The 23202-nt window shown below is 47.5% G+C and overlaps 1 protein-coding gene across 2 annotated transcripts in view; it reads left to right on the plus strand.

Moving 5' to 3' along the window:
• The window catches only part of SH3TC2 (SH3 domain and tetratricopeptide repeats 2), a 49047-nt gene extending 43268 nt beyond the window's left edge, over window positions 1-5779 (plus strand). For both annotated transcript variants that reach the window (XM_084884198.1, XM_084884197.1), the window contains exons 15-17: window positions 756-906; window positions 2680-2876; window positions 4911-5779. In XM_084884198.1, the coding sequence (XP_084740324.1) occupies window positions 756-906; window positions 2680-2876; window positions 4911-5102 (540 nt within the window). In that variant the 3' untranslated portion in view covers window positions 5103-5779. The remainder of the gene's footprint in view (window positions 1-755; window positions 907-2679; window positions 2877-4910) is intronic.
• Window positions 5780-23202: the final 17423 nt, after the last annotated feature.

The following is a 23202-nucleotide window of genomic DNA, read 5'->3' on the forward strand; positions in this document are numbered from 1 at the left end:
GGAGGAATACATCTGTTTTACTATGTTTTTATCAAGTATAACACCATCTCATCAAGCCCACGATTTCACAGACATCGCTGCAAAAAATGAGACAAGATATTAAGAGGGAGTTGATTTAATAAATAATACTAATAAACATCTAGATGTTAAGCAGATATGTCAGTCATGATTTTTATCACCGACCGAAGTTGTAAGCATTATCTTCTTTGATCCTAAAACCTCACTTATGCAGATATTAATTCATTGGCTTGTTCAGTTGATCAATCACTCATCAGACATTTGTGAGTCACCCACTATGTGCCCAGCACTGAACAGGGAGCATGACCCTGACTATTGAGGACTCAATGTCATACGCATTTTTATAGATGAGAAAACTAAGGCTCAGAGAGATGACGTGACCTGCCTGACATCCTGTCATAATAAAAATAATAGAAATGACCATTGGTTGGGCACTCTTATTCTACACATGTAGGTACTTCGTAGATTAGCGCTGCGGGTGCTGAGGGAGCACATGGCTGGGAGGTAACGTTCCTGCTCTCCGTTTTCCCAAACTCAGGAGGCCCGGTGACCTCTAGTCCTTCCACCCCTAAGAGCAACCAAGAGCCAGGAGCTGAGAAAACCCGTGTGTGGACGACCAAGTCCCTTAGCTTTAGTCACTACCATCCCCCAATCCAGCAACGTGAGCCTCCTGGAGTATGGTGCGGTGCACACGGGTCATTCTTGGGAGACTGAGATTCCTGTGCCTCTCTTCCCAGGCGGGGGCCGTCCCGTTAGCCAGGAGGATGAAGGCCGTGAGAACCGAGCTCCGAATTTTCAACAAGCTGACTGAGCTGCAGATCAGCCTGGAAGGCTACGACAAGGCTCTGGAGTTTGCTACCCTGGCAGCTAGGCTCAGCACAGTCACAGGTAGGTGGTTCTGCACTGAATGGGCGGGGCACCTCCCCTCCCCACTCCCACATACACACACACACACACACAAGGAGGTGCAACAAGGTGGACACGGCACAGGCTCTGGAGTCAGACTGCATGGATTCATGTTTTAGATTCAACTCCCTTAGCTAAGCGAGCAGCTGGAGTCTCGGGATATAAAGTAGCGCCCACTTCGTGCAGGTGTTGTGAAGACCAATGATTGTCCACATAAACCTGCAGCACTGTGCTTGGTACCTACCTCGTCCTCGATTAAGTGTAACCTGTATGGCTCTAATTCTTATATTATCATGGGTGTTATTTCCCAGCACAGGGTAAATGGTGTTTAATTCTATGCCTGGGCATTGCCTTGCAGCAAAGAAACTGTGCCCTAAATATTTAATTGGTTGATTGTGAGTCAAATGAATATTTTCCCCCCAAAGAATTGACATGTAATAAAGGTCAATATCCCATTGACTTAACTCACCCTGTACCCAAAATAGTTTTCATTTACCACAAAAGTTAGTGCGAAACAATCTAAGTCACTAAAACAGAAAGAAGGAAGACTAAAAAAAAAAAAAAAAAAAAGTTAAAAAAACACACACCCACATTTGGAATGCTGGTGCCTGAGGGGAAGCAGCAGGTTTGGTTAGCTGCCATTAGATTAGATGTGGAGGCCCTGCAGTCTTCCCTGAGGATGCCAGAGGAGACTTCTGGGCATGCTCAAGGGCATTGGATGTTGATGCTACTGGACATTTTTGTGTCAAATTGCACCTCAGAGCTCACTCTCTCCTCCTCCTATCTTTTTCTTTATGCAAAAAAAACAAAACAAAACAAAACAAAAAAAAAACAGAGAGGCTGTCTGCTGAGCTCAGGAGAGGCCTTGAGGCACCAGGCAGTGCCTCTGGGCGTATGCTTTATCCTCCTGTGGGCAGAGCCAAAGGGAGACTGTTTTCCACCCTCTTATGCTTCCCGGTGGCTGCATTTGTCCCTATCAGAATGATCTCTCCCTTGGATTTTCTATTATAATTTGGGCTTTTGGCTCTTTAAATCTTAAAAGTACTGTTTTTAGATTGCATCAAACTGCCACCTGGCAAATATGCCACTCCTCCTCCCTCCCCCCTGCTCCCCAAACCACCCATTGGAAGCCTTTGTTCTCTTTAAAAGGCCACTTTGTTATTGAAACAACAAACCCACCCAAAACCAAAACAAGATCTAGGCTCCCCTCAGTGTGGGGTATTGGAGAGCAGGTCTCTGTGGCTTCTGAGCTGCTGAGGGACAGTGCTGACCACTGCTGCCGGCAGCCCAGAGCCCTCAGCACAGCCCGTGTGCGAGCTGACAGGGTTATCTCATTGTAAAGAATCTGTAGCTGTTTCAGCAAGCTCATCTGTCACCATGTTCCCCACAAGAATTTGGAAATGATTATTTCCCAGAACCTCAAGTGAAGATGACCCCTGTAATAAGGAGAATGTTTCCTTCAGGAATCATTCCAGAAAGTCTTGACTGGTGCACTCTCAGACAGCTCTGTGTCTTCTTTTGTAGCACTTATCCCGGGTGTAATTTTACTTTTATTTGTGGGATTATTTACGGGATGTTTGTGTCCTATGAGACAGTAGCCCTCGTGAGGGAGGGGCCTGTTCTGCTTTGTTCCTCGTGTCCCCAGCACAGTCCCCGACCCCCAGCAGACCTCCACAGACTTGTGCATAGTGAACGAGGGGACGGGTGATGGGAAGTGCTGGCTGCCAGGGCCTTGGTCAGTCTTCTGATTCCTAGGAGATCAGAAGCAGGAGCTGGTGGCCTTCCACCGTCTGGCCACGGTGTACTACTCCCTGCACATGTACGAGATGGCCGAGGACTGCTACCTGAAGACCCTGTCCCTCTGTCCGGCGTGGCTGCAGAGCCCCAAGGAGGCCTTGTACTATGCGAAGGTCTATTGTCGCCTGGGCCGACTCACGTTCTACCAGCTGAAGGTAAGGATCAGGCTCCGAAGATCAGGTGAGAGCTGCCATTCAGCCGTGTTCTTCCCGGACCCTGAGCCTTCAGGGTAGAGCTGACATGGCCCCAAGGGGGCATCCCATCTCAAAGGGTGGGGACCGACTCCACTGGGGACCAATGCTCCTTCGCCCCCCATGGAGAGCTCAAAGGTGCTTCCCATCTCTGAGAGCAGATGATAGCTCCTTTCTCCTTGCTCTGCTCTGAGTCCTGTGACCACTTTATCTATCAGGCACAATGGACACGTTGCCTAATTCGAGATCCTGTGAAAATATAAGAGACCCAAAGCAAATGCTCCAAAAGAAAAAGAAAAATTAATGCTTACCTGTATGTCTACGAGATGTTATGGGTTAACTAGTCCATTGCAACTCACTTATAAAGTTATGTAAACTCCATTTTAGGAGAAATCTGGGTCCAGGCTAATCTGTTTGAGACAATGAGGAGTGGGGTCTTCGAATGCCAGCGTGCCTAGGCTTGTGGAAGGTCTTAGTCCTGATTCTCCTGTTGGCTCTGCTGGCGTTGAACCCAGGGCTTGCTTTCCCTGCCTCTTCTAGTACTGTGGGGGTGATCTGAAACTCTGTTACACTTCTGGCTCAAATCCTGTCCCCAGTCACTGGCTTCCCTTTGCCAGAAGTCCGGTCTGCTCCAGCATAAGCCCTAATCTCTTAATAAGGTGGCTTCCGAGTCGCCTGCGTTTGGGCCCAGGGGATCCTTGGGGCAGCTCTGCCGGCCTTTTCTTCTTTGCCAGATGGTTTCTGGCCTGAACTGATTATTGAGTTATGAGGGTTGATGGGAACCAGACATCCCTTGTTGAGTCTCACCCAAAGCAGATCTGCGCCTCATCCCCACCCTGTAGGAAGGGAGGCCTGGGCAGTGGAGGCCCCCAGCCATCGTGCCTCTGCCCACAGCTCCCAGCAAGTGGCTCAGAGACAAAGTGCATGATGGGGTTGTGTCAATTAAAGGCCCTACAGCCTCCAGGGGAAGAACTCAACTCCAACTTGCTTAACACGTTAAGCGCCCAGACCAGGGGTCTGCAACCTTTAAGACATAAAGAGCCACTTGGACCCGTTTCCGAAGGAAAAAAAAAACCTGGGAGCCGCAAAACCATTGCGACATTTAAAACAAATATAACACTGCATATATTGTTTCTTATCTTAATGCTATATACTGGATCGTGCAGTTAGCTGTCAATCTGAAGAAAAAAAGGACTTTTTCACTTAACAATGTAAAATATATTTTTTGCACATTAATAGCTAATTAAAATATTTAATTTACCTGGTTAATGGGATTTTTGCTCCTGAACCTCAGTGCACAGTGTCAGCACATCAGGGCTGTAAGACGTTACCTTCATTTTCACACAGGCTTGCAAGTTGTCGGAGCCGCAGTAAAGCTTCAAAAGAGCCGCATGCGGCTCTGGAGCTGTAGGTTGCCGACACCTGGCCCAGACTGTTTAATCTTCCGGACTGAAAGTATAGCGTCACCTACCGGTGACTGACTGGGCGCTTAATGCGTTAAACAGAAGAGGCAATTTGTTAGCATAGATAGCGGGGAAGTTCAGGAATGAATTCAGTTTCCCATCATGTATTCCTTGCCTCTCTCTATCTGTTGACTCTGTATGCTTCTCCTTCCCCATATTTCTTAGTTCCCCTCCCTGCCCCCCACCCATTGGCAGGCCCAAGCCCATGTCTGAAAGGGTAAGGGACCATTTTCTCTGCTAGGGCACACTGGAAGGCCTTGGGGAGGGACTGGGATAGGTCAGCTCGAGTCATTTATACCTTCCTGAAGCACTGTGCCAAGGGGATGCTGCTTCGTGATTGGCTGGCCCTGGTTAAGGTGCCACCCCTGTGCCTGGAGAGGAGGGGAGGACTCCCCCCCCCCCCCCACTCCCTGGGAACCAGGAGAGGGATGAAGGTTGCGGGGCAGACACAGCTAGGGCTGCCAGCGCCTTCTCCCAGCCTCTCCTGGAAATGCTGCTAATGCTGTCTCTTCTTTGCCCTGTGCCCGGGGGTTAGGATGCCCACGATGCCACTGAGTACTTGTGGCTGGCCCTGGCGGCAGCGGCCCTGCTGGGTGACGAGGAGCTGCAGGACACCATCAGGAGCAGGCTGGACAGCATCTGCCAGAGCCCCCTGTGGCTCAGCAGCTCTTCCGGGCGCTCCGCAGAGCGGGCGCGGTGGCTGAGCGGCGGGGGCCTGGCCCTCTGAGGAGAGCTGACCCAGCTCTGACCAGTTGCCATGTTGAAGTACCTCCCTGCCTTGGGCTCCTGGACGCTCCTTGGAGGGTCTAAGCCATCACCTGGCCCAGCCCCTCATTTTCCAGGGAGAAGAGGGGCTCATTCCGGGCTAGCCACATAGCGGAGGGAGATGGAGCGGGAGGGAAGTCTGGGCTGTGGGTCCAGCACCTTCCCAGCTGACGGAGGCCCTTCCACACAGCGGGCCTCGGAAATGCACTTTGTTGACATGCGATTCTCCTGGAGACAATGAGAAACCGTGCCTGTGGGAAGCCTGGCTCCTTCCCCCGGGATCAGGAACTGGCTGGGAGGAAGCAAGCGATTGGACTTGGCTGCCTCACTGACTTTGCTCAGGGAGAGACCCCTCCCCTTGCCCTGGGAGGGGCCTGGGGACCGGCAGGTGGGAATGACCATGCTCTTAGCCCAAAAGACACAGCCTCAGAATGGCCCCGGAAGGCACAGGCGGGAGGTCTAAGGCAGGTTCACTGTCTCCATCCTGCCTCGAGGCTCTACCCCCCTCCCCCCCACGACCCCCAGAAACCAGAGGAAGTTTACCAAAGGCCAGGATGTAAAAATCGAGCCTTCAGAAAGCTATGACTTAGATGACATGTAAATAGTGTATATTATTAAAATTGCCCGTTTGCATTTGCACAGACATTTGTCTCCTTTGTCTTAGGGAGAGGGAGAGGGGAGACCTGAAGGCTGGGTGTCATGATGTCAGGGCAGCTCCCTGACCAAGCATCTCTATTAGCATCTGTCACTGTGCAGTGGCTGGGAGCATCGTTATCTCAGTTTCTGGAGGAGGGCAGGGATCCAAGTGTGATCTGGCTCAGGGTGGCTCGCAAGGCTACGGTCCAGGTATCAGCCATGGCCGTGGTCTCCTCAGGCTCAGCGAGGGAAGGCTCCACTTTCAAACCCACTCCTGTCATGCTGGCTGGAGGCAGAGCCTTGCTCCGTGTTGGCCTGGGCGGCCCCAGCTCCTGGCTTCATCAGTGAGCGAGTGAGAGAGGGGAGTCACAGGCTTTGCATGACCTAACCTCAGAAGCAACATGCACTTATTTTTTGCCTTTTCTGTTCTTATAAGTGGATCACTAGGTCCAGCCTACACGAAAAGGGAGAGTGTGCATCCCGGGAGGCGGGCATCACTGGGGGCCATTCAGGAGCTGCCTGTCCCTGTGGTGCTGATCCAGTGGGTCTGGGAGATGCTCAGGAGCATGCATTTTAATGAACAACTCCAGTGACCCTGATGCAGGTGGTTCACCCTCACCCTCAACGGTTGGAAGACCCAGCCCTGGGCTCCCCGCCTGCTGCCCAGCAGCTTCAATTTTGCTGCCAGCCCCTCTGTCCTTAATTTCTAGCTCCCTGGGCCAACCATATGGCTGATGGTGTGTTGGGATGGGAAGCGGGTGGTGAATTGAATCAGCGTTGCATCCTTTCATCACCAAGCTTGCCTGCACTCCATACCTCTCATTTTCTCTTAGGAGTGTGCTTGGTTGTCAAAACACTCTCCACAGAATGTTCTTCTCCAGGAAGGAACTGAAGTGGCCTCATCCACTACCATGTGAAATAGATGTGATTTTGTTCCCTGCACAAACCATAAAATCCCGAGCGGGGAGGGAGCTGTGGAGGAGGCTAGCCTCCCACGGAGACCTTTCAGCTGCATTCCTGCGAGCTGACCAGGGCGTGTGCGTCCCAGAGCCGCAGGGCATCTGAGAGGTGAAGAAGTCTTGCTCGGCCCTGGAACAGGAGCCGTGACCATTCGCCATCTGACTCAGGTTACAGACCCTTGTCCCTTCCCACTGACCCATCACTCCTGGACAGGTGCCAATTTCTGTCGCTCTGACGGTGTGGTGCCCGTGACTGCAGCAGGCCTCTGGGATTGGCTGGTGGGCATACAGAGGGATGTGACAGTACTTAATGTTATTTCAATGTTGTGTGAGGATTTTACTCTTCCCAAGCCACCACATTTACCTTTCGCTCACAGCTCACAATGGGCTTATGACCAATTGAAACATCACACATGACCGTCTGTTTGACCAGATCTTTCTCAATTGCTACATATGAAATTTATACACACACACACACACACACACACACACACACACATATATATATATAGATATAGGTATAGATATAGATATAGATATAGATATAGATATATAGATACATAGATATATAGATATATATGATATACACTGAGTGGCCAGATTATTATGATCTCTGAGGGCATAATAATCTGGCCACTCAGTGTATATCCTATATAATAAAAGGCTAATATGCAAATTGTCCCCTAGACCAGGAGTTTGAGCAGCAGGCAGGCTGGCCAACTGCCCATGTCCCCTCCCCCTGGCCAGGCTGGCCTGACCCCACCCATGCACGAATTCATGCACCAGGCCTCCAATACACACACACACACACACACACACGCTGAGTGGCCAGATTATTATGCATTCAGAGATCATAATAACGTGGCCATTCAGTATATATATTTAAGTGAAGGCCGTTAGATCTACCCATTTTACATTTCATTGGGAATTTTGGTTAACAGTTTTTGATTCTGTGCACTTTGGTTCACCTGTAAATCTGGTAAGTCTGCTTCTAACCGGCTCAGCTGTAAACATGTTCAGCGCACTTGCAAAGACAAGGGTAGAGGAAAACACTGCACTGTGTCATTGCAGGGACTACATCCTATCTGCAAATTGCTCTGCTGAGATAGTTTGAAAAGTGTTTAAAAATTCCATTTAAGAAATGTGGGTGACTATCCCCCTTGAAATCCCATGGAAGCTGTTTTTCATGACCCACAGAGGGTGAAGTGGTGACTGGATCTGTCTTCATAAGAAGGTTTTATTATACATGTACTGAATAGTAACCCAAGGTGATTCCTTTAAACTTGTGTGGCCTGCCTGGCTCCTGGCTCCTTGTGTCTAACCCACATAAACAACAAGGGAATTACAACATTGTGGAAAGCCCTGTAACATATTTTCTCAGCTCCCAGGCTTATTACTTCCCTATTTAACATTGTTAATGCTCTGAAATCCAATATGGCCTTTATCTTTTTCTTATTTATTTTTCCATTATATCAAGATGTTTTTATATCGTGTGTGTGTGTGTGTGTGTGTGTGTGTGTGTGTGTGTGTGTTTCAGAAGGGGGTGGTTTCAGAATGAGGAGAAAAACAGATCACCAGGGGGTGGGGAAACCTGGATTCAGGTCTTGAATTTGACATTCATTTGCAGTGTGACCTTGTGTAGGTTGCTTGACCTCTGTACCCCTCAGATCTCAGATCTTTAATATAAGAAGTATAATCACCTGTGGGTTCCTTTCCAGCAAAGTGATTTCCAAATCGTATGAGCAGGAAGAGAGATTTGTATCTGGGAGACGAAATCATTTGCTCCTATGGCCCAATTTTGTTCTCTTCTTTTTATACAGGTGGCTAACCTAGGAAACAGAAAAGTGATTTTCTCCCAGTCACACGGTGGTTAGCACCCTGCCTCTCATGCCCCGAGGACTTACTGCACTAACGGAGGGCTCTCTCCTGCAAGTGACCTTCACGCTTCCATGCACGCGTGCGTGTGAGTGTGCATGCATTCAGCACTGTGCATGCCACCTGGGTAGCCATTTGCCAATCTTTTTCTAAATTGATTTACTTCCTTTACTCACATAAATTAATTCTATAAAAGAAAACCTTGCATTGCTTTCCATATTAGATTTATAAATAAAAACAAATGCAGTGAAAACAAAACAATCCACTAAACTCAAACTAGAAATTGTTGCCAAGACCAGTGCCCAGCTAGGCTCTGTCAGGCATTATGTTAAAATAAGAAGATTGGCAAGTGGCAGGGAGCGTGGAAGACAGACCACTCTTATCCTCCTGGGGCTGCCAGAGAAACGGAGAAAGCAGTGCCAAAGGCTGCCCTCCCCGCCAGGAGAGTCAGTGCTGCTCAGTGCCAAGCCCGGGCAGGTTAGATAAAATGAATGTGATTCAGGAGGAGGGACACTGTGTTGGGAGCCAGTCACGGAGTGTGTGGGACTTAGGGAGGAAATTTAACTCGGGCACAGGAATGAGGGCATCATGGAGGGCTTCCTGGAAAAAGTGACATCTAAGCCAAGTCCTGAGAAAGATCTATCATTCTGGCTGCAGGCCAGGGGGTGGAGAGGACCTGGCATTTGCTGAGAAGAGCCGCAAGTTCAGCAAAGCTGGAGCCCAGGCAGGGAGGTATGGAGCAGACGTGAGAGGAGAGGCTGGAGGGGGCACTGGAGACAGACCCTGAGGGGTTTAGCCTTCACCCTGAGGGCGAGAGGGGCCACAAAAAGGAGAGAGAGTGGTCAGATTTGCGCTTTGGAAAGATGAGCATGGGAATGGGCTACAGAGCAGCAGGGGGACAGGTGAGAGACTCCTGAGGATCTGGCTATGGCAACTCCAGTCAGTTATTTCGGACCTCAGGAGGCTCTGGAGGATGGAGGCTGCTGGCACACTGGCTCTGAGAACTTGCAGTTGGTTCGCATTCCTTTAAGGGGTGTAGTCTCCCCAGAGAAGCAGAGGCAGGTGGCTGCGTAGGGCTGGGAAGGCTCTGCCCAGCTGGGACGTGGGATGGGGCCAAGGTGGGACCAAGGATAACGTGGCTGAGAATCAGTCATGGGGCTGCTCAGCTTAGTTCCCAGGAGAGACTGTGGGGGTGGGTAGGAGGGAAGGACGCTGTGCTAAAAATTATTTTTAAGGTCGGAGCGCCAGCTCCCACTTCTAGTGCTGCCTTGACTCGCTGCTGAGGGCATTGAGGTAGCTCAGGGGGTGAGTCCCCTCCAAGTGAGCCTCCCTAGGGGATAGGAGAGGATGGCTGAAGTCACACAGGCAATGACCATCAGTACCTTTGCTAACCTATGGTGTCCCATCTTCGTGTGAAATCAAGAGTAGCCCCAGTAGGGGGCAGTGATGTCTCTCTTAAACCGTAGAGGATGACTAAAGCAAGTACAGTATTTAATAGCTCTGCATCAGCCTACAGCAGCAGCTTTCAGACCTTTTTTTTTTTTTTTTTTTTTTTTCTCTTACTGTGACACAGCAAGAAATGCTTTTACATTGGATCCTCTTATGCATATCGCCACGTAGTCCCTGCAACACGAAATGGACTTGGATATACTCTATTCTGTTCTCTTCTATTCTGCCTTTCTCTGACTTTTCTTCTATCCTGTAATTTTTTTTTTTTACATTCTACTCTAATTTAAAAATGTCCAGTTACTGGCCTTCTAAATTGATTTCTAGATTCCTAGGCTGTGGTTTGAAAAGCACTGACCCAGAGGGAGGCCTCTCAGAAAGCATAGGAAGGCTGCAGCCTCTGTTCCTTCTTGTCATTTGACAGACAACTTTGCTGAGACCAGAGAGCATGCACAGATCAACACTAAAATAATGATTCATGCTGTTGAATGGATATTATGCACCAGGCCCTGTTGCAGAATCTTTCCTGGGACTCTGCCATGTAATCCATTTTGAGGAATTCCATGGTTTTTATCTCCACTGAAGTTCAGAGGATGAAGTGGCTTAAGTCCACAGTTAGTAAGTGGTTGAGGTGAGAGTTGAACTTACATTTTCCTGATTCTGGAACTAGAGCTCTAACCCATTACATTATACGTGTCAGGAGACAGATGCTATCACCAGTGTGATCACAATAGAAGCACTTAAAACTTGTTTCCTCAGTCTGGAATATTGGGCTAAAATCAACACTGTGGTTCCGGTGGGTCAAAAAGAAAAAAAAAAATTCAGAAGGGACTGGAGAGACCTGATTTTTCTAGGTCTTAAGAAAAACATGGAGCTTATCGGGTGTCTTAGCCTAGAAAAGATGAAAAACCATTTTTCCCGAATGGAAAATGAAAGGAGGAACAGAAAGCTTATATAGTGGCGTAGTGGTGATGGGTCAAAACCAAATTACAAATTAGATTTTGAAGATTCCAGGTGAGGAGTAGGGCGAGTGAAGGGAATTTGTAGGAGACCAGAGCGGATAGCAGAAGGCAGTGACCCCTGAACGGTGAGGCATCAGGTGGAGCCCCGTGGGTCTCACTCATCATTGTAATGTGGCTGGAATGACAGCGGCAGGAAGGAGGTCACAGGCCTGAGAGAATCACCTACTTCTGACCTCATGGGAAAGCTGGCAGGGACACCATCGCCCTCCAGATGTGTGTGTAAAACAGCCTGTAGAAGCCCGTGTTCATGTCCGGGTGCCTTAAAAATTCTCATGCCGAAGTAGTGTTAGAAACAGTCTGTTCCTTATAGGATTCAGGAATGCTTATCTATCCTCTTACTCTTCCATTTTATTTCTATTTGAGTTGCACCTTTTTACCATCAAGAATGCAAAGGATTTTTGTGATAGATACTTTCTTCCATTTCTGATTCTAACCTTTTAGATCTCGAGTATGATATTTAAACACGATGTACATGACTTTCAGCCACGTCACCTATATTGCATGGGCCAAATATTGTGTGAGGCGCTGATATTTTTGTTCTTGAGCTTGCTTGTAAATTGAGAACGTTGGATGTTTGTTCATCTGGGGATAGATGGGGCACCTGCTTCGTAGGGATGCTCAGAGGCACGCCCTGGCTCCCCTGTGCGCGGTACCAGACAGCGGTGACAGCAGCCGCATTGGCTTTCCCCGGGGAGCGGCGGGCCAGGCTGAAATAACAGCTGCCTGGTAATTCCGTGACCAAACAGCTACTATTCATGAAGCGAAACAAAACAGACTTTGTCTGGCCCAGAACATGCAGCTTTGGGACTCTAGTGGGTGGAGGAAGGACAGCCAAGCAAAGGGATGAATTGGAAGATTTGTATCTTCAGTTGTTTGAAGGTCCTAGGGGGTTATCGAGACAGATATTCTGACCCTCTTCCAAGTCCAGTGACATTCTCTTCTTCCCTTCCCTTCCCTTCCCTTCCCTTCCCTTCCCTTCCCTTCCCTTCCCTTCCCTTCCCTTCCCTTCCCTTCCCTTCCCTTCCCCTCCCCTCCCTTCCCTTCCCTTCCCCTCCCTTCCCTTCCCTTCCCTTCCCTTCCCTTCCCTTCCCTTCCCTTCCCTTCCCTTCCCTTCCCTTCCCTTCCCTTCCCTTCCCTTCCCTTCCCTTCCCTTCCCTTCCCTTCCCTTCCCTTCCCTTCCCTTCCCTTCCCTTCCCTTCCCCTCCCTTCCCTTCCCTTCTCTTTCCTTTCCCTTCCTTTTCCCTTCCCTTTCCCTTCTTCCCTTCCCTTCCCTTCCTTTCCCTTCCTTTCCCTTTCCTTCCCTTTCCTTTCCCTTTCCTTCCCTTTCCTTTCTCTTTCCCTTTCCCTTCCATATAAAAATCTGTCTGCCTGTCTTTCTCCTTGTGTTCTTAGATCAGGGTCTTCTGTTTGCTCAGAGATCCCTATCCGTTTCTTTGAGGGCACTTACCACAGTTCATAGTTGTACTCTGTGTGTGGAGCTTTAAAAGATGACCCCCGCACCCCACCGAGATCGGAGGCCTCATGGGAGCAGGGATCTTGTCTGGGTCACTCACCGCTGCATTTCCAGAGTCGAGTCCAGTGTCTGCCACATAGCAGAGTCTCAGCAAAGATTTGGTTAATAAAAAATGAATGCAACTTTGGAGTCAGCTCATGACCCCTCTTATCACTCATGAGAGGGAGAAAGTATTAAAACCGCACTCTGACTGCTTTTTGCTCATGAGTGACTAAAAAATTGGGTAATATCCCCACTCATAGCAGCTGTCCAGTAAAAGTCTATTAAGAATAATAAGCTTCATTTTCATTTGCTCATTTGATGTACATGTGTTGGCCTCTAATTTCCCCAGAGGGAGCAGTCAGAGCAGTAAGGACATGGTATTTCCCCGAGCGCTGCCCGCCACCAGGCGCTGTGCTAATAATCCGCCTGCAGCGATGGCGAGACCCTCCAAGCGACCCTGCACAGAGGTGTTCCTCTCCCACTTCCCAGTGGAAGGACTCGAGGCTCCAAGTGGTTACTGCACTTGCAGAGACTCAAAACCAGCTCTTGCCCTGCCGGTGTGGCTCAGTGGTTGAACAACAACCTATGAACCAGGAGGTCACGGTTTGATTCCCAGTCAGGGCTCGATCCTCACTGTGGGGTGTGCAGGAGGCAGCCAATCAATGAATCTGCCTCATCATTGATGTTTCTATCTCTCTCCTTCTCACTTCCTCTCTGAAATCAATAAAAATATTTTTAAAAACACATACATATAGTAAGAAACAGTGCTTGATTGAGGGTATAAATTATACAGGGATAAAATAATGAAATAAATAAATATACCCCCTGCAGGACCATAGCATGACCGGAAATAGAGAGGGGCCCCCTGAGGGTGGGGTTCCGCAGGGCGCACGGCCTCCGGGAGGCACTGGGCCATTCTTTCCAGTTCTAACATGAGCTGTCCTTTCAGGCCTTCACAGCATCCCCAAGTTCTCTCTCCAAACCATGTGGCCAATCCCTAAGGAAAATAAAGAAGGACCTTTCTTCCTGTTGTTTGACTTCAAACTGGGGTCAAAGGCCATAGGCTGGTGTGAAAATAAATAAAGGCCCTGAACACACAAAGGCCATTCTGAAGCCGGCCCTCACTGTAAACACAGGCCTTCCTTTCCGAGGCCTGGAGCTCCCAGCCCTTCCCAGGGCCCACCGTGACCTCACGTGGCCTGAGGCCCTGGTGGCTGCGGCAGGGCCTGGTGGTCTTGTGCGAAGAGGTGAGGGACTTCTGAGGGGAGTCGGAGGGAAGTAGCTAAGTCCTTAGATTCTCTGGGAAAGAAAACGCGCGCATGTATCTGCCCCCTGTTGGACAACTTGCATATATGCATACTCAAGCTTATCAATTTTCCTTTTACAACAGGTGTGCAGCATATAGTTCACAAATAACAATAAAATAGAAATGCTTTTATTATAAATTTCATATTGGCAATTGGTTCTAAGATAATGGACTCATTGATTTATGTGGAACTCGTGTGTGTAGAGTAGCAAGCATCGTTTTGACATGAATATTGGTCGGTATTTTCATTAGCAAGTACCTGAAAGTGAAACAACAAAGAAGTTAGGAAATTGCTCATTTGTCAATGCTATGAGTGATTTTTTTTTTCCTGTATCCAAAAGCACATCCTGTTTGATGTGCTCCTCACCATGTAACAGATACAGACTTGACACAGTTTTAAATAGAATCGGCTTACTAGTATCACTTTCTTAAGTCTGTACAATTACAAAGCCATAAATTAAGCCTTGATTTATATTTTTTTCTGTTTTACTCAATCCCTCACCCCCCATACAGCTACCCAACCCCTCCTCCCCACCACTGATAGCTGTCAGTCTGCTCTCTGTCTATGAGTCTGTCCCTATTTTAGTTCATTTTGTTCATTAGACTCCACAGATGAGTGAAATCATATGACACTTGTCTTTCTCTGACTGTACTTGAAATCACAATAATTTTGAAAAACATATTTACAAGAGCTATAAACCCATAGTCACTGACATGTGTTTGGATCCAAGTTTATAAAACTATTTTATAATATGTTTTTAAAAACTCAACTTCATTGTTTTACTTCCCATGCAAACCTATGCAAATCCAATAGGAAAAAGTATCCTAACTTCAAGAAACATCAATGCTAAGAGAGAATCATTGGCTGGCTGCCTCCTGCACGCCCCACACTGAGGATGGAGCCTGCAGCCCGGGTATGTGCCCTGACTGGGAATCAAACCATGACTGCCTGGTTCATATGTTTACACTCAACCACTGAGCCTATGCTGGCCGGGCTGTGGTTTTTAGCCTAATAAGTCACTCCAAAACTTCAGCACCACACCGCATTCTCTCTCTTGGTCTGGTGGGCTCATCTGGGCAGTTCTCTCTTGGGGTCTGTCATGTGGGCACTCTCAGATGATAGCTGGGGCTAGAGCAATCCAGAGACTTGTCTGGGCCAGGCCTCCATGATGGCGCCCTCATGGGACTGGCGGCTGATGCTGGCTGCTCTTGGGGAGCTCAGCTGGGGCTGTGGTCAACTGGAGTGCCAAGAGGTGGCTTCTTCTCTATGTGGCAGGGGTCCAGGAGTGAGCATTCCAAAAAGCAGCATTCCAGGAGATTAAAGTGGAAGCTGCAAGCTCTCTTGTGACCTTGCCTTAGAAGTCACGCAGTGTCACTCACTGCATTCTGTTGGTCACACAGGTGTGGCCTGCAGGTGTGAGAGAGGGCCACTCAGTGGTGTGGATACTGGGATATATGATTCACTGGGGGTCATCTTTGAAGACCAGATGCCTAATGGGCTTTGGGAGACCAGATACACCCATCGAGGATAGCATATTTGAAAGTTATTTTCATTTCCATGGAAAAGGGAGAAAGATACTTTACCTGTTTTTTTTGTTTTTGTTTTTTGTTTTGTTTTGTTTTGTTTTTTAAATAAAATCCAGTTGGTTTTCTTGAACCTCCGACCATGTAACTCCTAGCATGCCCAGGTTTATTACCTGGTAGGGCTGGAAGAAATCAGCCTCAGCTCTAAGATGCAGGAAGGATACTAGGCCAGCCAGTTCTGTCCCCTAGTGGGCATGCGTGACTGGGCCTGGCTCAGGACTCTTGTGGGCATTGGGGAGAGGCAGAGGTGGAGATGGGCTCACTTTGGATGCATCAGTGTAAAAACTGACTCTAGACCACAGAGTGGAGATTTTAGGTGAGAAAACTCATGATCTATATAAAAAACTGCTCAGTTTAGGGATGAGGTCTGGAGTGAGGACGTGATTTGGTGAGCTTCACACACTGTGTGCGAGGGATTGACCTTCACTTATCTAAGACTTCTTTTCCCCCCCAAATTTAATAAATCTTTATTGCTCAGATTATTACAATTGTTTCTTCTTTTCCCCCCATAGCTCCCCTCCACTTGGTTCTCACCCCACCCTCTGCCCTTATCTCTCCCACCCCCATTGTCCTCATCTATAGGTGTACAATTTTAGTCCAGTCTCTTCCTGCACCCCCACACCCTTTTCCCCCTGATAGTGGATTGATAATCATCTAAGTCTTTATCTCACAACTCTCCCCAGATAACTCCTCCTCCATCTCTGTAAGGTCCCTTAGTTTCTGCAGTGGTTCCTGGCACTCAGTTACTTCCATGCTTTGAGAGGGAGGCTCTGAGAAAAGTGCCATAAAGCAGCTGGAGACCATGGATGTCACAGGTCTGTACTGGGACTGGGCTGAGGGCTAGAGGCCCAGTCTGATCTCTCCCTGAATAAGCCATAGGAGGGTTTCAACTTAGGCAAATAACCCACGTTATTTATGCACTCGCAAATCATGATGAGATTCCTTATATGGCCTAGCACTCTCCCATGCTCTAAGGATACACCAACAAACAAAACTCCCAAGTCCCTGACCTCTAAGAATTCACAATCCAGGAGAATATTCCTGGACATTCCCAGTGATGGCAGGTGGAACCAATTTTGGTTGAGAACAAAGATGGTTGGCAATTATGAATTGTTTTCCTCCATGGAGATGAGTTAAAGTAATTAAGATTTAATTTCAATTAAATTCAGAAGCATTTGCTTCACATGTTTCTTCTAAAAAAAAAAAGTGAGACTAATTTAGGGGTCTTCAAACTATGCCCGGGCCACATGCGGCCCGCAGAGGAGTCTGATCCGGCCCGCCAGGTTTTTTGGGCAGTGAGCGCAGCCGAGGTGTTACAGTAGGAATTAGTAGTTCATATAGTCCGGCCCTCCAGCTCTCTGAGGGACCGTGATCTGGCCCCCACTTTAAAAAGTTTGAGGACCCCTGAATAAAATGATTATGGAATGGATCTAAAACCAAAAATTTCAAATTATAGAATTAAGCATAATGAATTCCCATGAAAGATTATTTACCGAGTTAATCCTTCATTTTCTAAAAATCACTTCATACACAATAGCTCCTTGGCATGGGACTGGAGTCTTTGAAAACCCTGCCTCTCCTCAGAATTCTTGATATGACCTCATCTTAGTGCATTGTTAAATAATCTCAGCCCTTTGGGTGTAACTGATTTAGCAAGTTAACACTTGGTACTGTTTAGACAACGGGTGCCGTAGAGGAGCAAGACGGAGCAGGACCAGGCGATTACGGCATGGGAATGGGATTCAGGCCCCTCTTGTCTGGTTGCCTGAGCCATTCTTGCCCTCCAATTTGGCCCATGAAACCTCCAACTCAACCAAACAAATGGCTTAAAAATTTGTCAAAGCAGATACCTGTCATTAAGTCAAACCTGTTGTCAGCATAAATCATTTGACTAAAGCCCATTTTCCTAACCATCATTCGGTAATCACTTATTGAGGACTTCTATGTACCAGGCATTATGTGGTCTATATGGCTAATAGAGGCCCATACCCTGGCAGAGCTTAGCTTCCAGTGGGGCGTGCACAGACACACACACACACACACACACACACACACACAATGCGTGAAGTGAGAGGAAAGTAAGAAAGTAGGACAGACATGTGGTGGGGAGTGGTTGGGCCTACTTTCAGTTGTCTGAGTTGTCTGATTATTCCTTTATGGTGGGGATTATCCTAAAGTTTGGTAATGTCTGATCACTGTCCAAACTGGCCGTTAGAAGGAGCTTGTGTAGGCTAATGAGCACACTGGGCACAGGGTCAGCAGTTCTGAGTTCTCAAACTGGCTGTGCAACTAGTAACTTTGTGTGGCCTTGGCCTTCCAGCGCCTCCATTCCTATCATCAAGAGATAGGACTTGGTGGAAGGTCACGGAGTTTCTTTTAGTTCTAACACTTAAGAATCACACGGCCCATGCTGTTAGGTTTTAAGAATACCTGGTCTTGATAAGGTTGCCTGTTTAATCTCATAGTCATGTCTGTGTTCTTATTAATACCTAATGTGTCATTGCTTTATGATCCCAGAGCTCTCTCTGATATTGTTCTCTTCATCCTCACAAAACCTTGGAGAGATGAAGAAACTGAGGGTTAAAGCAGCTAAGCAGCATACCCAGTTTCACATGGGTTGATGGATAAGGGTTGGATCAAAACACTGCTATTCAAATAAAAAGAATTCCTTCCTTTTTTTTTTTTTTTTTTTTTAAATCCTCACCCAATGATATATATATATATATATTTTATTGATTTAGATAGAGTGAAAGAGAGCGGGAAAGACAGAGAGAAATATCAATGTGAGAGAAACACATCAATTGGTTGCCTCCTGCATGAACCCAGACCAGGGAGGAGCCTGCAACTGAAGTACCTGTCCTTGACCAGAATCAAACCTGGGACCCTTCAGTCTCTAGGCCGAATCTCTATCCTCTGAGCAAAACCTGTTAGGGCAGGAGTTCCTTCCTCTTTAAGGCTGAATACCATACCATTGGTGTTTATACAAATGTGAGAATTGTTGTCCATTCATTTGTAGGCAGACACTTAAGTTGCTTCTAGATCTTGGCTATTGTGAATAAGGCCACAGGGAATATTCTACCATTTCCAGCAACATGGGAGGACATTATGCTAAATGAAATAAGCCAGACACAGAAAGACAAATACTGCATGATGTCACTTATATGTGGAACCTGAGAAACGTTGACCTTTTAAAAGCAGAGAGGACAGTGGTTGCCAGGGGCTGGGGAAATGGGGAATGAGGAAGTGTTGATCAGAGGGTTTCAGATATGAAAGATGTACAAGTTTTGGAGACCCAGTGCACAGCATGGGTCTAACAATACTATATTGCATTCTTGAAACTTGCTGAGAATAAATCTTAATTTTTTTACTGTATGTAAATCATACCTTCATAACCTGACTGCCTCAAAAAGTATTAATATATATTTGTGTCTTTTGATTTAAAATTTTTTTTAGTGAATAACTTTGTCAGAAAAACACCCCATTCTTTTTTCCCCCCTCTATCCTCACCTGAGGAGATGTTGTTTTTTAATTGATTTTAGAGAGAGAGGAAGAGATATATAGAGAGAAACATTGATGTGAGAGAGAAACATTGATCGGTTGCCTCCAGTATACTCCCCAACTTGGGATCCAACCTGCAACTTAGGTATGTGCCCTGACCAGGAATTGAACCCGAAACCTTTTGGATACGGGATAATGCTCCAACCAACTGAGTCATCTGCTCAGGCAAAACACATTCCTCCTTATGCACTGTCTACTTTCTGAAGATGCAAATGAGGTAAAAATTAATGGTTCCATCAAGAATTGTCATTCACCAGATCAGCTTGTCCAAGTCTAGGAACCATGAGAAACAATTTAGAAATAATAACCTTTCATGGCTTGGTCCTTAGGACTCACTTCCTCTTCTCTGTTTGGTAAACTTTTAAAGTGCTGCCTCCATAACCCCTCATGCTTTCAGCACCAGCACTCCTTTTGACCATATAAGGATTGCAAACCAAGGTCAGTGAGGTGAGTGGAACACGGAGGGTGCAGGATCCCACAGGAAGTAGACACTTCCCTAGGAGTGTAAGTCATTTGAGGGCAGGCACCAGGAATACAGTTACTGATGGCACCAAGCCGGGTTCTTTGAGGGCAGGGAGATCCACTAAACCTCTAAGTAAAGGTGGGTATTTACCTTTTGGGGCCACAGGCTGACAAATTTCTCCCCACACCCCAACCTGAAAGACCAAGCAAAATCCGAAGCACTGCCCCGTCCCAATGAGGCAGAGGACTGAGTCAGGGGTTTCTTCTTAGTCAAAGGGATGCACCAGTTATGCACCCCGCATACCTTCCTCCTGTGTCATGAGCCCAGATAAGGGCCAGGATTCTTCCCATTAGAGTGCTTCGGGCAGTCCTTACCAGCCCACTGGCGTTGGCATGTGTGTGCAGGTCCTCGGGACTGTGAAAATGAGAAAGTGGAATCTAAACTAGCTTAATAATAACTATTAAAAAAAAAGAGAGAGAGAGAATGTGTTAACCTCTTCCCTCCTTCCCTCCCACCCCTCTGGGATCTGTCAGTCTGTTCCATGCCTCCAAGCTTCTGGACCTATTTTGTTTGTCAGATGATTATGTTCATTCGATTCCACTTGTAAGTGAGGTCACAGAGATTAAGCAAAGGCCTCATACACATATATGCATAAGCATTGGGCACAGACATAGTGTGGTGAAGGCCTGGGGTGGGGCAGGGGCTGGGAGGAAGTGGGTAAAGGGGGGCTGGGTATTGGGAGACATCTGCCAACAGTCAAATAAAGACCATAAACAGTCTGAATAATAAAATGGGGGGGGGTGCGGAAGACTTATCCGTGTTTCATATTTAACAACAACAAAAAAGAATGTGACTTAGAAACCCAGCTGGTTCCAAGAGCTAGTGCCTGTCCCTCAAAGCTGTTGCCAGCTCCTGCCTCTGCTTCCCTCCTTCCTGAGCTTCGCGCAGTTTCAGTGTCATCTCCGGGTCTGATTGTGACAACACAGGGAGCAGCTCCTTTCTCAGTGCTTTATCCAGAAGCGCTGGGCCTGGTGACCATCCCCGCAGGGCAGACTCCACTGCTGGGCCAGCCGCTCCCTGGACCCAGGGCAGCAGCAGGTGGACTGCGGGTAGCAGGGACTCCCAACGAGGAGAGTGGTGCTGTTACTGGAAGGGGAGTGTTCACATCAGAGAGATGAAACGAGTGTTCCTGACCTCATCTGAAGTCGGATTACTCAGAGCAATTTAGCTCCCAGGTATGCGTAAGGGTGGGGGGTGTATGTGAGTGAAGGAGCTACATTTGGTTTCTTGTGACATCCAGCTGGGTAAACTGAGTCCAGGGGTTCAGCTCCTGCACCTGAGAGGCTGGCCCCATCCCAGGAAGTGTGTTTCCTGGTGCTCCTTGCTTCTGCCTCTCCACCCAGGACCTGGCCTGCCCCTCTACCACCGTACCCAGGTCATGGTCATCTTCAGGGTCAGGTGACCTTCAGCAGAGACAAGGTGGGAGCTTCTCAAAAAGGTAAGTGGCAATTCTTAAAAGAGAAAACTAATGAAAAAATTAAAGCAAAATACAGAACTCACAGTGCCCTAACGGCATACTGTGTAGAGCATGTAGTTTCATTCAAGTTAAGTGCAGCCTCGAATCCAAATGTCAGAGGAGTAAGGAACCTTTAAAAAGCCCCCACTTTGCCCTCATTATGTATTGATGGGGCACCAAAGGGCGGGAACCACTTCCTCACGTTAACCTCAGCTCACCCTTAACGTGAATGTCAGACCTGGTTCTGCCCGAGGCTTTTGCGGCTCCAACCTTCTAAATGATCTCTTGCATGCCCTGCATGTTAAAACAGCTCATTTCTATTTAAAATATTTTTTTAGCAATGTATATGACCAGATAATCTCTTCTCACAGTTCCCAAATGAAAAATTAAACAGGCAGTGACATAACAAGCCTTCCTCTCTCCCTGCCCCCTCCTCCTATTCTAGGCATGCCTTTTATTAGTTTCTTGTTCATTCTTGAAGGAATATTTTGTGCACACACAACCAACTCAATGGCATGCCCATTCCTCACTAAGACAATTGTAGCATTCAGAACATCTGTTTTGCATTTTGTGGTTTTTCACTGGAGTCCTCATCTTGGAAAACTTCCCATAGGAGTATCTAATGAGCATCTTCATTCTCTTTACAGTAATTGTGATGGTTTTCAATATTTTGCTATTATAAATAACACTGCAGCTACTGCCTTTATACATACGTCATTTCACGTGTTTGTGGTTATATGTGTAAGATAAATTCCACAAAGATGCAATAGCAGAATCCCGTTGGTTTCAAATGCACCTTCGTTGGTTCAACAGATGCCGCTGACTTCAAGGAGACTCTCACCATCCCTGAGAGGCCTCTCTCCTAAGGTCCTCGCCACTCAGCCTGCTTCCAAGTATTATGTCTTTGCGCATTTGATACTGATGGGATGGCAGCTCAGTGTTTTTCAGTTCAAACTATAGAAACATAAATAGTAACAACAGGGTTTTTTTTTCTTCATATCTCCTGAATCCCATTTCCAGGCTGATTTCCATCATCCCTCTGATGATATGACCTCATTAGATATACTCACACCTGTTCTTCACTCAAAATACACCAATGATGTTGAAAACACAGAGCTCTGCCTCATTCATTCACACAGCAGGTATTTCCTGAGTATTTATCAGGTTTTAGGCTCTGGAGAGAAAGCCCTAAACAAAAGGACACATTCCCTGTCTCCTGGGGCTTACATTCTGATGGGGGAAGACATTTAGAAATGGGTGAACTGTCGTTGGAAAGAATGTAGGTGTCCTGAAGGGTAACACAGGGTGGCGTGGTAGAGGGGCCTAGGGTGGGAACAGAACGGCCTGCCTCCCCGCCCCCTCCCCCCAAGAATGCTATGAGCAGACAGTACTCACTCACTATTAATAGTAGCAATTTGTTATTTATTAGTTTTGGCCTGAGTCGGCCTGTTGCTTTGGTATTATATAGCAGAACTTTGAACTTTAATATCACCATTAAAACTGCCCCAGAGGTGCTTGAACTAGAGACATAAAAGCCACTTGAGTTCCTCTACAGGGCGGTGCTCAAAATCCAAATGTCAGTCCAATTCCCAAGGACACAAGCCAGGACTCAGTTAAGGGGAAAATCATCTCCTCCTTTCACCAAACTCAATAAACAGCTCTGTGTCTGCTGTAAGTCTACAAAATCTTGTTTGGGCTTGGGATCTGGCCCAGTTAGGTGGTACCCAGAGGACCAGATGCTCAGAGGACTGGGCCAAGGGGGCTGTGTTTCTGGTTCCTGCCCGCTGTGTCCGTGACTTTGGACTAGCCTTGGTGGAAGATCTAACGGCTCTGGGCCGGTAGCCTGACTCACAGCATTGAGTCAGCTTGCTGCTGTTCTGACTCTGACCTTGGCCTCGAGCCATGGTTTCCCCTTCAGAAGCCAACAGTTCCCCACCTTGGACTTCAGTTCCGACATGCATTGTCTCTTTGTATTAAATGGGGACCTCACTTAGCTCCCGCCTATCTCTCTGCGAGACCCTAGTCCTGTGACCTGCTCTGGTCATTGTCATTGTCAACCATCAGGTGTGCTGTTCTCTGTCCCGAAGGCCCGGGCAACGCCTGTCTCCACCTCATCGCACCCGGCCTTTTATCAGTTGTTCTTTTCCTGGGAGCACCCACCACTGCGCTTCCTTAACTGTCCTTCCACCCCCCTCAGCTGCT

This window comes from Pipistrellus hanaki (assembly GCF_964339955.1).
Source record: "Pipistrellus hanaki genome assembly, chromosome: 5".
Taxonomy (NCBI): Eukaryota; Metazoa; Chordata; class Mammalia; order Chiroptera; family Vespertilionidae; genus Pipistrellus; species Pipistrellus hanaki.